Raw genomic sequence first — 17,661 nt, 5'->3', positions numbered from 1 at the left:
CTGTTGACTGTAGACACAGAGGCTGCTTGCCCTCTTTTGCCTGTGAGCTCTCCTTGGTGACCTTCCAGACATGATGTATTTTTTTGTTTAGCAACACCACACTACACTGTATCAGAAACTGCGTACACCGCTTGAAGTGTATTAAACAGTGTACAATGGCTGCACTGTATTGTATTTTGTGTACACCACCAGAAGTGTAGTGGAAACCGTACACACTGTATTAAATACTGTGTACACCACCTGAGGTGTATTAGAAACTGTACACACTGTATTAGATACTGTGTACACTGCCTGCACTGTATTAGCAACTGTACAACGGCTGCACTGTATTATATACTGTGTACACCAGCAGAAGTGTATTAGAAACTGTGCACAATGTATTAGATACTGTGTACATCGCCTGCACTGTATTAGCAACTGTACAATGGCTGCACTGTATTATATACTGTGTACACCACCAGAAGTGTATTAGAAACTGTACACACTGTATTAGATACTGTGTATACCACCTGCAATGTATTAGCAACTGTACAACAGCTGCACTGTATTGTATACTGTGTACACCACCAGAAGTACAGTAGAAACTGTACACACTGTATTAGATATTGTGTACCCTGCCTGCAACTGTACACCACAGAATGCACTGTAGATATAGGCTACACTGAATGCAGAGTATATATATGTGTATATATATATATATATATATATATATATATATATATATATATATATATATATATATATATATTAGCCTGTATATATATATATATTTATATATATATATATATATATATATATATATATATATATATACACAGTGGGGACGGAAAGTATTCAGACCCCCTTAAATTTTTCACTCTTTGTTATATTGCAGCCATTTGCTAAAATCATTTAAGTTCATTTTTTTTCCTCATTAATGTACACACAGCACCCCATATTGACAGAAAAACACAGAATTGTTGACATTTTTGCAGATTTATTAAAAAAGAAAAACTGAAATATCACATGGTCCTAAGTATTCAGACCCTTTGCTGTGACACTCATATATTTAACTCAGGTGCTGTCCATTTCTTCTGATCATCCTTGAGATGGTTCTACACCTGCATTTGAGTCCAGCTGTGTTTATACTGATTGGACTTGATTAGGAAAGCCACACACCTGTCTATATAAGACCTTACAGCTCACAGTGCATGTCAGAGCAAATGAAAATCATGAGGTCAAAGGAACTGCCTGAAGAGCTCAGAGACAGAATTGTGGCAAGGCACAGATCTGGTCAAGGTTACAAAAACATTTCTGCTGCACTTAAGGTTCCTAAGAGCACAGTGGCCTCCATAATCCTTAAATGGAAGACGTTTGGGATGACCAGAACCCTTCCTAGAGCTGGCCGTCCGGCCAAACTGAGCTATCGGGGGAGAAGAGCCTTGGTGAGAGAGGTAAAGAACCCAAAGATCACTGTGGCTGAGCTCCAGAGATGCAGCCAAGAGATGGGAGAAAGTTGTAGAAAGTCAACCATCACTGCAGCCCTCCACCAGTCTGGGCTTTATGGCAGAGTGGCCCAATGGAAGCCTCTCCTCAGTGCAAGACACATGAACGCCCGCATGAAGTTTGCTAAAAAACACCAGAAGGACTCCAAGATGGTGAGAAATAAGATTCTCTGGTCTGATGAGACCAAGATAGAACTTTTTGGCCTTAATTCTAAGCGGTATGTGTGGAGAAAACCAGGTACTGCTCATCACCTGTCCATTACAGTCCCAACAGTGAAGCATGGTGGTGGCAGCATCATGCTGTGGGGGTGTTTTTCAGCTGCAGGGACAGGACAACTGGTTGCAATCGAGGGAAACATGAATGTGGCCAAGTACAGGGATATCCTGGACGAAAACTTTCTCCACAGTGCTCAGGACCTCAGACTGGGCCGAAGGTTTACCTTCCAACAAGACAATGACGATAAGCACACAGCTAAAATAACAAAGGAGTGGCTTCACAACAACTCCATGACTGTTCTTGAATGGCCCAGCCAGAGCCCTGACTTAAACCCAATTGGGCATCTCTGGAGAGACCTAAAAATGGCTGTCCACCAACGTTTACCATCCAACCTGACAGAACTGGAGAGGATCTGCAAGGAGGAATGGCAGAGGATCCCCAAATCCAGGTGTGAAAAACTTGTTGCATCTTTCCCAAAAAGACTCATGGCTGTATTAGATCAAAAGGGTACTTCTACTAAATACTGAGCAAAGGGTCTGAATACTTAGGACCATGTGATATATTTTAGGTTTTCTTTTTTATTAAATCTGCAAAAATGTCAACAATTCTGTGTTTTTCTGTCAATATGGGGTGCTGTGTGTACATTAATGAGGAAAAAATGAACTTAAATGATTTTAGCAAATGGCTGCAATATAACAAAGAGTGAAAAATTTAAGGGGGTCTGAATACTTTCCGTCCCCACTGTATATACTAGACTGTATATATAGATTAATACACTGCCTGCACTGACCGAATATAGAGTAAACATTGACACTGAATATATAGTCTATGCTAAATGCAGAGTATATATATATATATATATACTAGACTGACTGTATATATATATATCAAATACACTACCACTAACTGAATAACCTGCCTGCTTAATCTAACTCAAGCTATCTCTCTGTCCACACCAACAACATTACACACAGCCGTTCTGTAAGCAGCCTTATATAGTGTGGGGCATTGACTTAGTCCCCCTGTGCAATGATTGGCCACCAAAGGCACCCTGGCACGCTGTGATTGGCCAAAGCATGCAGGTCAGGTGCATGCTTTGGCCAATCATCATACAGCAATGCACTGCGATCTTGCAGTGCATTATGGGGCGTTCCGCGGCGCTCAAATTTTCTGCGAACACTCCATATGTTCGGTTAGTTTTAGAACAAATGAACATCCGATGTTCGAGTCGAACATACATTCGACTCGAACCGTGGGCTCATCCCTAGTAGTCATAGAACAACCCCAGTATGGCCTACTATACAAGACCAATACCCAACAGAAAAAGGAAACAAGAATCATCACTGGATACAGTAGACAACACAGGGTTATTAGAGGTGATGTACAGAAATACTGCCACTTTTTAAAGGCTAACCCATTAGTTGGTCAATTTGTTGGCAGACTCTCCCGAGTTATGTTTAGGAAGGCCACCTCTTTGAAAAATAAATTGATGCATAGCCAACACAAAAGTACAGGGGACCCATGTACAGTGAGGGGTACCTATATTTGTGGTATCTGCTCATATTGTCAGTATATTGTCAGTATATTCACACCAGGACACAAATATTATCATATGGCAGTAAGTTGAGTCCAAAACATTTTGCTAAACTGTAAAACCACAGGCTTTATGTACTAATTTACCTGTGATTGTGGGGCCTCAAATTTTGGAGATGCATATATGATCACATATATGCTATGCAAATTCATGTATGGGCAGGGAGGTTGGACATCCCATTTGACAAGCTAGCTACAGGTTTGTGAATCAGTAGTGACAATGCTAATATCTACTCCCCCCTGCAACATCTTCTCATCCACTGTAGTCAAGGCCGCTATTAGAAATCACAGGGCCCCTGTACATATATTTAGGTAGACAAAATTGAGCTTTCAAAATTTCACTCTAAAGGCACTCATACGTGGACTGAATTTCAGCCAGCTCAGCAGGAACTTTAGATCAATGTATGGACAGGGAGATTGGACAGAAGTTGATCTACTGATCGATATCTGTACAACCATTCTGTAGGATTTTACCCACTTAATCAGCACCGCTGGCAATAGCCCTCATTTCTGATCAGTGTATTCTGACAGTGGGGAAGTCTCCCCACTGTCAGAATACAATAGCTTAGTGGGGAAGATTCCTTCAGCCACATCGAGTGTGTGGATGGGGGAACTGAGTCTTTTTTTCTGTTTGAACTGCTGGTTAAAAAAAAAAAAGACTCATCTACGGGCTGCCTAAAGCTTTTTTTACCCTGAGGGCGGGCAGGTCATATTGGTGGGCAGCATGAAAATTAGACATTGAATGTCGTGCAGAAATTACTGTTCGTCTCAGCTAACGTTATCTCGTTTCCCCAAAGTATTTCTCCTCTGTTTTAGAGCATTTAATAGGCTATTGTTCATTATTTTTGTTTAAACAGTCATTACGTGCAGCCAAAGGAAAACTCCCTTCCTGCTTTGTGATTGAGACCTTATAAAAGCAGAGTATCTAAAGGCAACAATAATGCTTGAATGGCTCTGTTACTTCTGCCTTGCATCGGATTTGGATGACTGTATAAGGCTTCTTTCTGGGGTGATAAAGTAAGTGTAAATGATATCAAAGATGTCTGTGTGTGATCTGTTAGTGGGGAGTTTATAGTAATCATTCTTTATATACACAGTTATTATTATTACTGTATTGATAAAAAAAATACAAAAATTGATTTAAAAAATGACATAGAAGTGACAAGTAGCATGAATTAAGAGTACTGCTTAGGATTTAATGAATAGCATTGTAAATGACAAATATGTGCAGTGATCTATAGCCAATTAAAATACTTTAGTAGTATGATTGTACAACATTGCAAGTGAAAAGACCCATTCATACCTACTGTATGTGTTTTAATGCACACATTTAATGCACATCAGTATACTGTATATACACAGGTTAGCCATCATTTTAAATATTGCTAGTTCACATCTATGATATGTTGAAATTTGTATCCATGTTTCCATGCATTGACACGTGTTATAGAGCCTATTGATTACAATTGCAGAGCATGAAAGTACAGGATTTTTGATAATGCATGTAAAAATGCATAAAAATACACATGAATACTGTAGATGTGAATCCAGGCAAAGTCCAGTTTGGTTACTATAGTATACTACATATTATTACTCTTTGTTCTATTCTGGAAGGTGGTCTTCTATGGTGCCCTTTACTATGTCATTAGATACTTCTTAAACAGTAAAACAAAAGTAAATAAGATAAAATAAAGAAACCATATTTAGGCATACCTACTCCTGAAATGTTTCCAGGAAGTAAGGGTGCACTAAAATGTAACTATTCCTTTCCCAGTAAATGTGCTTCAAGCTAATGCATAGCATGCCTTCTACGCTAACATATGGTCTGGATCTCAGCCGTTCGACACCCCCCGTGCATTCACAACTGCTGTGCTCCAGTCAACAATGCACACACTCCCTGAACAACGTTGTTGATTGGAACATTGTGCAGGGGGCGTGTCAGTTAAGGTCTGGACCACCGCTCTCACATAGAATGCAGTGATCCGGGTCTCCAGCATTGCTGCCATGGCAGGCCTGCTAAGCATATTAATGAAAAAACATAAACAAAAGAATATTTTATTTTTATGCACCATCATTTTGTTTAAAAAAAAGAAGTGGAGATGCCTAGATATGGTTTATTTATTTGAATTTACACATTTTAATATGCTTTTTTTATAAAAAATATCTAACAACATAAAAATTTTAAATTGCAATTGGAGATTAAAATCAGCTCATGGCTCCAGCAGCTCTCATAAGCTTGTTTACAGTTGTTCAGCTGGCTCCTGGCATTTATGTAAAAGCAATCCGAGTGTCTGTAGAGCCACCCAATCATTTTTACAGGAATGTGAAGTTGCAACTTATTCCCCTCGCCTTCTGTGGTTCCTGGGCCCTCCCACTGGGGAGCCCGGGACCACGGTAAATGCTGTGAGGATGGTGAGCGGGAGCAGATCGGGCAGCGTCCATTCCCTGTACTGCTCTGGGATCAATGAACCCTGGAGTGCTCAGTTCTGAGCATTTCTGGGTTCAGAGCTGTCAAAATCCTGTCTGAAAGGGAGGTTTTTGTTAGCCCCTGTGTGATGGCAATAAAGTTACATGTACCTGTAGGCAAGTGAATAAAAAGAAAAGGTAATTTTTAATAGCATTCAATTGCAATATGAATCATGGAGTAATTTTTTTTTTTTTTTTTTTACTATATTTTTTTCTAACGAAAGTGGATTTACCCTTTATATTCATGCATACACTGATCCAGCATTGGGCTCTTTTTCTTTACTCATTGTATTGTGTAATAAAATCAAAAAGTCAGCCAATGTGCACCCTTCTGTTTAGGGACATGTGAAAAAAAAAAAAAAAAACTTAAAGCGGAACTTTATTCATTTTTTCATCTTTCCATCTATTAAATCTTCTGCTTTTCTTGTTTTAACTGTGGTAAGTAAAACATTTTTTCTGCCCTCTTTAAAGAGGAACTGCAGTCTGCTCACATAATTTGTAATGAAAACATCTTTGCCATTCTGAAGCTTCCCTCCAACCACTTTGCATATTTTATAAATACTGTGATTCCATACTAGCCAAATATGCTGCAGCAATCTCCCTTCACTGAGTCTGGCTGCATCCATTTTAACTGTTTGCAGCTGAAGCTGCTGCCTGTTTACTTCCTGGACTTACACAGAAACACATCCAGCTCTGCAGCTCTCATTGGCCCTCTTATGACTCATCCCCCCTCCCTTCCTGGCAAACTCTCACAAGAGTTAGAAAGAGAGAGTTGTGCATGACACAAACATGACACAAACACAACACAAATTCAAACATGGAGTCAATGGGGTTGATTTGCTTTATAAGGCAAATAGACTGTGTACCTTGCAAGTGCAGTTGGACTCATTTTCCCCAGTGCTTGGTGAAGGTAGTAAAGTTCTGCTGATTTCCATCATCCAATCATGTGCAAGCGACAATACTTTTTAAATTATTTTCCTTGCACCTGATTGGGTATTCTTCACCAAGTGAAGCTTTACCACAATACATTTACTAAGGAAAATTAGTGCAACTGCACTTGCAAAGTGCACATTCTATTTGCCTTTAGTAAATCAACCCCTGTGAAACATTTATGCCAATTTCCTATTGGCTGACAAGCCAGCGCGGCATAATAAATGCTATGCTCACCCAACATTCACTGCACATGGAAGTAATAAAGCATTCTCCTGAGGGTCTGACAGTTTCTAATTAAATGATCAATTGACCTCTTTTTAGCAGCATGATCATACCCATTAGAGGTTTGTGAGCCTACATAATATACTACAGCACGTAGAAAAAGGTTAAGATAAGCCTAGACGCAGATGTCTGCATCACCCTTATTCTGATATAACTGTAGGAACGGGTCTGGAGTATCTCCATTCATACTGTTTGAGGGATTATTACATTGTCACATTCTGCCTTTTATCTGTTTATGTTTTTTTTTTCTTGGCGTCTTTTTCGTCATTTCCCTCCCACCATTTTAGTACATAGAGCTGCACTTTCTTTTCCTCTTTACAAATTAGCCATAGTGTGTTTTCTTGCTCTCCCTCCCTCCCTGTAACATCTGATGCTCTCCTGTCCTTCCTGTTGAAGGATACAATAGGGTTTTGTCATGGTAACCAGAGCGTTCCCAGTTAGCAGCCCCAGCTTCACTCCCTCCCTCCTTCGCCTTGCCTCTCCCTCCCCCTCTCTCAGGCCTTATCTCCCTGCAGTTTGCCAAGGCTGGCTAGGATCTGTAGGGTGATCCGGGGATGGGCAGCGGGTGCTGTATCCCTTGGCTCCTGGGCATGGCTCATTCTCTGTAGATGCTGCTGCTGCTCCATCATTACCAGGATGAACGTTGCGCTTCAGAATCTCAGCAACAGCGTAAGTGCCAATGGGGGGGGGGGGGGGGGGGGTGTTATTTTTACTATTGGACACAAGCTCTGTCTCATCATACATGTACACTGGTGTGTGCAAGCTGATTTTTGGCCTGTAGGTACCGCGCACAGATGTGCCGCTCTCTTTTCACATATCAACTGCAGAGCTGATTTGCTGATATGCTTGCATTCAGATTTTGCATACACAAACATATAACAAAAATGGCATACATCCCGACACATCATGTGATACTGCATAGTATAGGCCACAACTACCCATCATTTAATCGGTAATGTGTCCATCTATATTCTTGTCTTGTTTTATGATGCTTTAAGTCCTGTTTACATCTTCGAGCAGGCTGTTCCATGTATCTATCCCGTTGAGTAGTATTGCTTTCTTATAGTGCAGTTGTCATCCCTATAATAGTTTTTAAAGTTTTTAATAATTTAACTGTTCCATTTCCACACACATTACTACTCATATCTGTGTTTCTGGAAAAGAAAGGAACACTTCCTATGTTCAAATGTAATTCCTATAAATAACTGCAAATCTTGGCTAATCAAAGCTAGTTCTGGCAAACTTTGGTAAACCATTGTGCACGGCACCCAGTGCCGGGACAACGTCATCTAGAGCTCAGGGCAAATATGCCAAACTGCGCCCCCTCCCAAAGATGCACGAGCATTATGCGTCAGCAAAAATCCCCCAAGTGCTCAAAACTGATCACTAATCTACATGATTACCCCCTAAGCATAAATCCTTTCTCTTCCAGTACAAATCCGCACCTCTGCTGAAATCACCCCTCCCAGTACAAATCTTTGCCCCCTTCCCCCAACCCCTTAACAAAAATGCCCCTCTCCCAAAAAAAAATCACCCCTGCTAGTACACATCCTCCCACCCCACTCCAAATCCCCCTCTCCCAGCACACATTCCCCCCTCCTAGCACAACTCCCCCCACCCCCACCCAATTTCCCTTTGATCATCCCTACTAGCACAAATCCCCCCCCAAAAAAAGTCCCCTCCTAGCACAATTCCACCCCCCCCACTATATCACCTCTTCTAACACAAAACCTCCAATCCCCTCTCCTAGCACAAATCCTATTCCCCCATCCCCCCCCCAACACAGATCCCCCTAAATCACCACTCCTAGCACCCCCCTAAATTTCCCTTCTCCAAAAACAATTCTTACCCCCTGCCACCCCCCAAATTCCCCCTTTCAACACAAATCCACCCCCCCCCCATCTACTCACGGTGCCCTCCCACCTCACATGATACCAAAGTGCCCAGGACAGCCATCCCTCCTGCCCACCCCTTGTACTGAGCCTGATGGCACCTAATAACTTTGCGGTCTATGAGATGACAGCAATCAGAATAGTGACAGATTGACACTGATTGATTTCTTTGGATTACATCACTTTTACACATTGCTTGTTATCTTTTCCAAACAAGCATTAAGGTCTTTGTTTTTTGCTCCAGATTTGTACTTATGACACGTCTATTATTAATAATTTATTACACAGATAAAATGACGGTATCTAAGCCAAGAATCCATAGTAAATGAAATGTAGTCTTAGTTAAAATTTTCCTCGAGGGCACTTGGTGTGTGGCTTCCTTCCTGTTTAATCCTCAAATGACTTTAATACGAGGGAGTGCTGTTCAAAGTGCCCCCCCCCCCCCGCCCCCCCAGTGCAATTTGTCAGCTCCAACTAATAACAAGGTTAGCGATTATCAGAATCACAGGGGTTCATCAATAACTGCAAAGGATGACAGCGAGGCTGGTCAATAGCACCTTAATGACGGTCTGCATGACCTGTGTGGTGTGTGATGTATTGAGCAGTGTATCTCTCAGCATAGGTTGCTGTTTCATTATGAAAGTTTTAAGCTTCCTACAGGCACTAACAACCTCGGGAAGCTGGTTCGTGCATTATCTGGCCGAGAAACAATTTTTTGTTAATGAAAGGACATGGTACGAACATACAAGTTTGCACTGGGCACACGTGCGGGTTTGTGCCTATGGAGAGGGAAGGGGTGCACTCTACAGCCATCTCCAGTTTTTTTCTTTTTTGAGGAAAAATAATGGAAAACAAAAATCAAACCTTGATGATCAACAATCCCCCCCCCAAGAAGGCTCAGGCAGATGATTTGTGCCGCAGTCAGGGAAGGCTTAAGACATACAAATGTCCCCCAGTTTGGCTGGATTGGGCAAACATTTTCCTTATCCTCTATTATTATTATTATTATACAGGATTTATATAGCGCCAACAATTTGCGCAGCGCTTAATCCGCTATAAATTGTAATTGATGCAAATGAAAAACTGAAATGTCAGTATATATATATATATATATATATATATATATATATATATATATATATATATATATATATAAAGCTACAGACTATATTATCTGAAAATGAAGAGCATTCTCTGTTTTTGTTGTTTTAAACGTTCCATTCTTATTGGCACATTGAAGCATCACTATATTTGTCTAGCATATAGCTGAGTGATATTCAATACCTAGATGGATACCGAAAAATATAATGGATATTGTCACAAATGTGGATAATGTTTAGACACCATGAATAATCTCAGATTATCCTAGCAGGGTTCCTGAATTTCAAGTACAGTTGCAGTGTGGTTAAGTGCAGTGAGGCTGCGGGTTATGCAGTATTTAGTTACAAAGCCTGAGAGATAAACAGGAATAAATAAATTAGTCTCCACCCAGCTCACGGTTTAAGCTGCACATGCAATCTGAAATAAATGCATTTCAATGTATAAAGTTGTTCTGCGTATCTTAGATATGTCCATTGATTATAAATGCCTATTTTTTAAATTATAATATCTATAGTGTAAGCAAATTACCTTATTTCCCCACTCTTAAATTATTATAGCGCACACCGAAAACTGTTTACATCATTACTGACCTACGCAGGATGCAAAGTATAATTATGAAGTAATTTCCTGTGTATGACATAGTAAATTACCAGCTTTTCTAATAAGATACTAAACTATTCTGCATGCTTTTTCTGCTGTTCACATCACTGAAATAGCAACCTTCAAAGGCCACTTTATAGTGTTACATACATAGCGATTTTTTTTATTACTATTATGGTATTGGTACCATGGTACAAATATTATGGTATCAAGTACCATGTCATCAATAGTATAGTCATGGTCATTTGCAGAGAAGTGGACGTTATAGAGAAAGATTGCCAATTTTGCATCCAAACATAGCCATTTGTAAATGTTCCTTTATTTTTCATTGCCTTATGCATCTCAGTGATGTAACTTACAGCCTCAGACCGTGACTGCTATAGGTTGCTGGAACATAGTGCCCAAACTGCCAGATACAACTGAACAGATATACAGCACATTGGGTGCTGAAGCATCAGCATGATTGGTGTCCAAAACTCCTAAGGTATACTGTAAATGTGCATTGGCGCTCCCTAATAGATACAAATAGCTTTTAATGAATCTACATTCAAGTCAGCCATGTCACTGCTGCCTTGTTGAAGGGAGACTCCACTGAGAAACCTTGTGCTTGTCCGCCACTTTTATACATATTTCATTAAAGTGGCTGTAAAGGCAGAAGGTTTTCTATCTTAATACATTCTATGCATTAAGATAAAAAACCTTCTGTGTGCAGAAGCCCCCCTCAGCCCCCCTTAATACTTACCTGAGCCCATCTTGCTCTAGCGATGCTGCTGTCAATCAAAGTCAGTGAGCCAATGAGGAGAGAGAGGGGGGTGGGTCTGGCGCCGTGTCTAAATGGACACACAGAGCTGCAGCTCGGCTTGGGTGCCCCCATAGCAAGCTGCTTGCTGTGGGAGCACTCAACAGGAGGGAGAGGCCAGGAGTGCTGAAGAGGGACCCAAGAAGAGGAGGATCTGGGCTGCTCTATTCAAAACCATTACACAAAGTAGGGAAATATAAGATGTTTGTTAAAAAAAAAAAATAGACTTTAAAACCTATTCGGTTTGATGAAGGAGTGCTGGTGACAAATTTATACAAACTATGGGGTTTTCACTCAGGATTCACACATTTTCTTTTGCATTCAACTGGAATAGTATGTGAATCCTGGATGAAAGCTGTGTAACTCATATGTGAAGACATTTATAAATAGACCCCTCTGTGTCTGTGGTAGAGTTGCCACCTGTACAGGATTCACCTGGACAGCCTGGGTTTTGATTAATTCGTCCAAGTTTCAGTCTGCTGAAACTCAGAGATATTATTCAAACTGCCATGTGGCCTCCATGTCACACCAGGTGGTAGGGGCGCTATTTAACTGATCAGCAGTATTTTCCTTCTGCAGCAGCTGAAAGCCAACTTCTCTTCCTCTTCCTCCCACCAGCATTCAGTGGCTACAGGAGGAAAAGTCAGCTAATTAATTCTAGTAAATGTCCTCATGCCATCTCTCCTGTCCAGGTTCCACTTCTTCCTGCTGCCTGTTTAGACCCCTAATATATTTTGTCAAAGCCCCAATGGGGCTCCTAAAAAATTAGTAAAACACCATCCATTGCCCTACTGACACTGTCCACTGCTCTACTGACACTGTCTGCTGCTCTACTGACACTGTCCGCTGCTCTACTGACACTGTCCGCTGCTCTACTGACACTGTCCACTGCTCTACTGACACCGTCCACTGCCCTACTGACACCGTCCACTGCCCTACTGACACCTTCCACTGCCCTACTGACACCAGCCTCTGCTTTACTGACACTGTCCTTTGCCCTACTGCACCATCCTCTGCCCTACTGACAAAGTCCACTGCTATACTGACTGACACCATTTACTGCCCTACTGACACCAACTTCTGCCCTACTGACATGTCCACTGCTCTACTAACACCGTCCACTGCTCTACTGACACCGTCCATTGCTTTACTGACAACATCTACTGCCTTACTGATCCCATCCACTGCTCTACTGACACCGTCCACTTCCCTACTGACACAGTCCACACACCATCCACTGCCCTACTCACACTGTTCACTGCTTTACTGTGCGACACTGTACACTTTTAAGGTAGGCAAAGTTCATATTTTAGTGACAATTGTTTTTCTTAATCTTAACATATTTTATGGGTTCAATAATGCTTTTGTGTTATTTCACTATCCCCCTTTAAGTCCCTCCCACTGTTAACACAATTTGGGAACACCCACTGTTCACTACTCTCGTTGGAGCACCCAGAGGTGTGGTATAAACTGTATGTAGCTGAGGCTGCATACAGCATACAGCAGGGTGTTCCAAGTTCGAGCCGAAACCTCCTGCCTCATACCCGGAACAATAGAGTCTATCTGATCAGCGGTCAGCCAATCAGAGAAAGCAATGTATTCTAGCAATGAATACAAAGCTTCCTCTGGTTGACTGAGTCAGAGAGGCAGGTTTCCACCCCTAAATGCTTAAAACAGACTTCCATTATTGAGTCAATCAACAGTAAATGAACTAAAAGCTTGAATGTTACCATAAAAAAAAAATCTCTATAGCTTTAGTGAGTGGGGATGAGCCAAACATACCTGGGTTTGGTTTAAGCAGGGTTTGATGAACATGGATAAAGTTTGTGTGCTGAATCTGAACCACGTTGAAGTCAATGGGAGATGGATGTCAACAAAACATGAATGGTCATTTTCTAGGCTAATATGCTGGGGATTGTCAAACAAATGATATGAGGGACTGGCCACACTTGGGGGAACATGTAACAAAGCAAAAAAATATATATATAGATTCTGTTTGGTGGGGTTAGCAGCAATTTTAGCATTGCTTAAAGTGAAATACTAGAAATGCTAAATTGCATTAAATAACATCCCTTGGGAGTGTTGACTTTGCCATATGAAGTGGTGTATTTATTGCGATGGATACAACATACCACCGCAACACTGACATTTAAAAAAAAAAAAAAAAAAAAATATATATATATATATATATATATATATATATATATATATATATATATATAGATTAAATTGCCAGTTTTACTTCTGTAATCGAAGTGGATGTCGATTCCCTTCATTTATACCAAACACTTAGATCTTAGATGAAGGTCTGATATAGATGTTATTGGGGGACACCAGCACACATAACAAAAAAAAAAGCATCATGTGGTTTCCTGTTTTAATTTATACCAGGCCCTTTAGATCTAGCGGAAAATTTCCGCTTTGCTTAAAGTATAACAATAAAAATGCAAAATTGCATTAAATAACACATCTGGGGAATGCCCTGACTCAGCCTCTGAAGTGGTGCATATATGCAATGTATACAACCTACCACAGCAACACTGGCATTTACAAAGAAAAAAAATGTTTAAATTGCCAACAAAATGACAACATTAGGCCAAGGTGCTTTGCCATTTATTTGCATTGGGCCCCCCTAACATTCATACTAGACCTAAAGGGACTGGTGTAAATTAGGAGGTTTTTTTTTTTTTTCTTGTGTGTGGGTACCCCCATTAACAGCTTCTTAACTTCTGTTTGTGATCAAAATGGATGGGGATACTCTTCATTTATACCAGACCCTTCTCCTGGATGAGAGTCTGATATAGATGTAAATGGGGGACACAAAAGAAAAAACCCAATGGGGTTCCCCCTTATAATTCTTACCAGGCTCTACAGGTTACGAATTAATTTTAGGGGAGGGCCCATGCAGAAAAAAAGGCGAAGCAGTTTGTCGCAATGTTGATGAAGACAAGGGCCTCTTCCCCAGAACCCTGATTTGGTGGTTGTGGGGGTCTGTGGGTGGTGGCTTATCAGATTATGGAACCCCCAATAAAAAATAAGGGGGCTCCCAGATACCGCTTTGCCCCATGTGAGCGAGTAAGCGGTACGTAGTGCCCCTACTCATTCACAAAAAAAAGTAAAAGTGTAACTAAAGAGAGGTGCAGTTTTTGCCAAGTTCTTTAAAAAAAAGTCCCACTATGTAAATTCACCTTCAATCTCATTGTCAAGTGATATAGATCCATGTCAGTCACGATGCTCGATGTTTCACCAAAAGAAAGAAAACTTGCCAGCCGCTGATTGTTCCTACACGTTTTCTTCTCATCACTTCACTGCTGCCGAATAACAGGTCTGGCAGATGACAGCTGTTATAAATAAGGTATGGGGTCTCCCAGGGTATGTCATAGATTATATATAGACATGCCCATATATGGTCAATGACATCACTGGGATCCGGTGATGTCATTGACTATATATCCCAACATACTTCTGATGAAGACCCATCCCTCCTTCATTGCTTTCACTGCTTGTAAATGGGTGAGATAATCCTGTGACTCATCAGAAGCTCCTCCATTCACAGATCATGTTACAGGCAGTGAAAGCAATTAAAGAACTTTTCCCAATGGAAGAGGAGAGAGGAGAGGGTGTGTCCTCATCGGGAGCCATTTCACAGCAGCTTCACAGAAGATTCAAAGCTGTTAAACCCCCACAGAACTGGAAGTTCAGCAATAGAAAGAGGACAGGATATCCCAGCATAAAGATTTTTGTAGGATTCAGCTGCCTGCGCATTGAGGGACATACTTTATTATAGGTCACTAAAGAGGTCACTAAAGACCTAAAGTTAGGTCATTAAAGCTTTAGAGAATCACCACTTGCCAAGGGAGCAGAGGGTTTCATAAGTAAAACTGTTTCTCCTCTCCCCTAGATAAAATGAGCTATTAATCAGTGCAGGTACAGCCTCACTGCTTAGCATACAATATACAGGGAAGCAGTCCGCATGTGAACTTGACTAAATCTTCAGATGCTTAAACATAAAAAAATCTCCACTGTAAGGTGCTCCTCTCTTCCGCCACTTAAAGCCCGGGTGCCGGGGGGCACTACAAGCTACACTATATTACCTAAAGTATTGGGACACCTGCCTTTACATGCACATGAACTTTAATAGTATCCTAGTCTTAGTCCATGGGGTTCAATATTGAGTTGGCCCACCCTTTGCAGCTATAACAGCTTCAGCTCTTCTGGGAAGGCTGTCCACAAGGTTTAGGAGTGTGTCTATGGGAATGTTTGACCATTCTTCCAGAAGCACATTTGTGAGGTCAGGCACTGATGTTGGACAAGAAGGCATGGCTCACAGTCTCTGCTCTAATTCATCCCAAAGGTGTTCTATCGGGTTGAGGACAGGACTTTGGTGGAGGGGAGATTATGGTGTGGGGTTGTTTTTCAGAAGTTGGGCTTGGCCCCTTAGTTCCAGTGAAGGGAACTCTTAAGGAGTCAGTATACCAAGACATTTTGGACAATTTCATGCTCCCAACTTTATGGGAACAGTTTGGGGATAGTCCTTTTCTGTTCCAACATGACTGCCCACCAGTGCACAAAGGTCCATAAAGACATGGATGAGTGAGTTTGGGTTGGGGGAACTTGACTGGCCTGCACAGAGTCCTGACCTCAACCCAATAGAACACCTTTGGGATGAATTTGAGTGGAGACTGCAAGTCGGGTCTTTTCATCCAACATCAGTGCCTAACTTCACAAATGCGCTTCTGGAAGAATGGTCAAAAATTCCCATAGACACACTCCTAAACCTTGTGGACAGCCTTCCCAGAAAATTTGAAGCTTTTATAGCTGCAAAAGGTAGGACTACTCAACATTGCACCCTATGGACTAAGACTGGGATGCCATTAAAGTTCATGTGCGTGTAAAGGCAGGCGTCCCAATACTTGTAATATAGTAATATGGTAATATAATGTATCTCTGTTCACAGACTAGATGCTGAAAAAGGAAGCCACCGCATGGTGGAGGGATCACTAGTATCCATGTTAATTGCATGGGATAGCCACAAGCTTGACATTGACAGTCTCTGCTTTAGGACCACCCATCTAAAGCATTTCACCTTGTAGGGCTTAGTTGTAGACCTGGCTGTGGTGCTAAAGCAGGGACTGTCTGTGTAAAGCTTGTGGATATCCCATGCAATTAATATGAATACCAGTGATCCCTCTGCTGTATGGTGGCTTCCTTTTTTTGACCAAATCTTGCTAAGGAAAAAGGAAGAATAATTTTTGCAAAGTAACATCGGATGGTGAATATCAGTAAAGGTGCTTTTATCAAACTGCATTCCATATTCACCAGCCTTTCTGAAAAACACCAGAACTGCCAGTTTTAAAGATAAGACCAAGCTGATTTCCATTTTTCCTGTTTAAATGGTTGAGTCTTTATGTCTTACATTTTCTTTCTATTGATGTGTATTTTTTCCTTGTAACATTCTTACCCTGCTATTCCAAGAATTAGCAGAGCCAATATAAACTGAACCTAATAGTAACTGACAGGCCAACTACAATTAGATCCACATAACCAGGATAAATTAGTGTAGTTTGGCAGCAATTTCCAGACTCAGTTCTGTTCTGTTTCTCCCTAAGCCTGCCTCCTATTGTGCAAACATCATACTGTACTTTTCTGAAGCATGGAGTCTTCACTTTGAAATATGTGTGGAATAATTGGGGCCCCAAAGCCAAACAATAATGCCTCTGTAATAGCCTGCAGGGAATTAGATATAGTCATTTGTTCAGAACCACAGGGCCTTTTTCCGTTTTATATAGACTTGTATATATGGATAAACACTATAATATAGGAGATAAGTTAGTGGCCTACAAACACTTTAACTGGGCTAGAATCTATGCTACAATTTAAAATATAACATCCAAATGAATGTACAGTTTATAGATTACAACAAACCAAATACATCTTATTATTACAATTGCAAAAATGTGTAAACATTAGCTCAAATAAACGTAAAACAGAGACATGTCAAGATTATTTATTGTACACAGATATAAGACAATAAAATAACATGGTAATAAATAACCCTTTTAAAAAACATGGACCTACTTAGCACCCTGAAAAACATTGGAGAGCTGCCCTGTGTTTAGTAACTGATAACACTGGTAAAGTATATGTAAACCCTCACCTTGTAAAACTATTTAGCTTAAAATAGAAATGAAAGGCAAAACACTTGTGTATACATATTAAAAAAACATTATAAATAAGTGATCACATAATTCTCAGCTGTATAAGAAGCTCAGAGAGCTAGGGTAGGAGAAACAG

The 17,661-nt window shown here is 40.8% G+C and overlaps 1 protein-coding gene across 2 annotated transcripts in view; it reads left to right on the top strand.

Annotated features, from left to right (window-relative positions):
* The first annotated feature begins 4,198 nt into the window (after positions 1 to 4,198).
* ECE2 (endothelin converting enzyme 2) overlaps positions 4,199 to 17,661 on the top strand; it is a 135,409-nt gene continuing 121,946 nt past the window's right edge. Inside the window, exon 1 of one of the 2 annotated variants that reach the window (XM_073626597.1) lies at positions 4,199 to 4,311. Coding sequence is in view for 1 of the 2 variants with exons in the window: in XM_073626596.1 (XP_073482697.1) it covers positions 7,612 to 7,644 (33 nt within the window). In the remaining variant the exon portion in view is untranslated. Of the gene's footprint in view, positions 4,312 to 7,407; positions 7,645 to 17,661 lie in introns of those variants that run through there. The other variant, XM_073626596.1, reaches the window with a different exon arrangement.

This window comes from Aquarana catesbeiana, linkage group LG04, assembly GCF_042186555.1.
Source record: "Aquarana catesbeiana isolate 2022-GZ linkage group LG04, ASM4218655v1, whole genome shotgun sequence".
NCBI classification, from domain to species: domain Eukaryota; kingdom Metazoa; phylum Chordata; class Amphibia; order Anura; family Ranidae; genus Aquarana; species Aquarana catesbeiana.
Note: the sequence above shows the minus strand (reverse complement) of the source record. Positions and strands in the feature narration are given on the sequence as shown.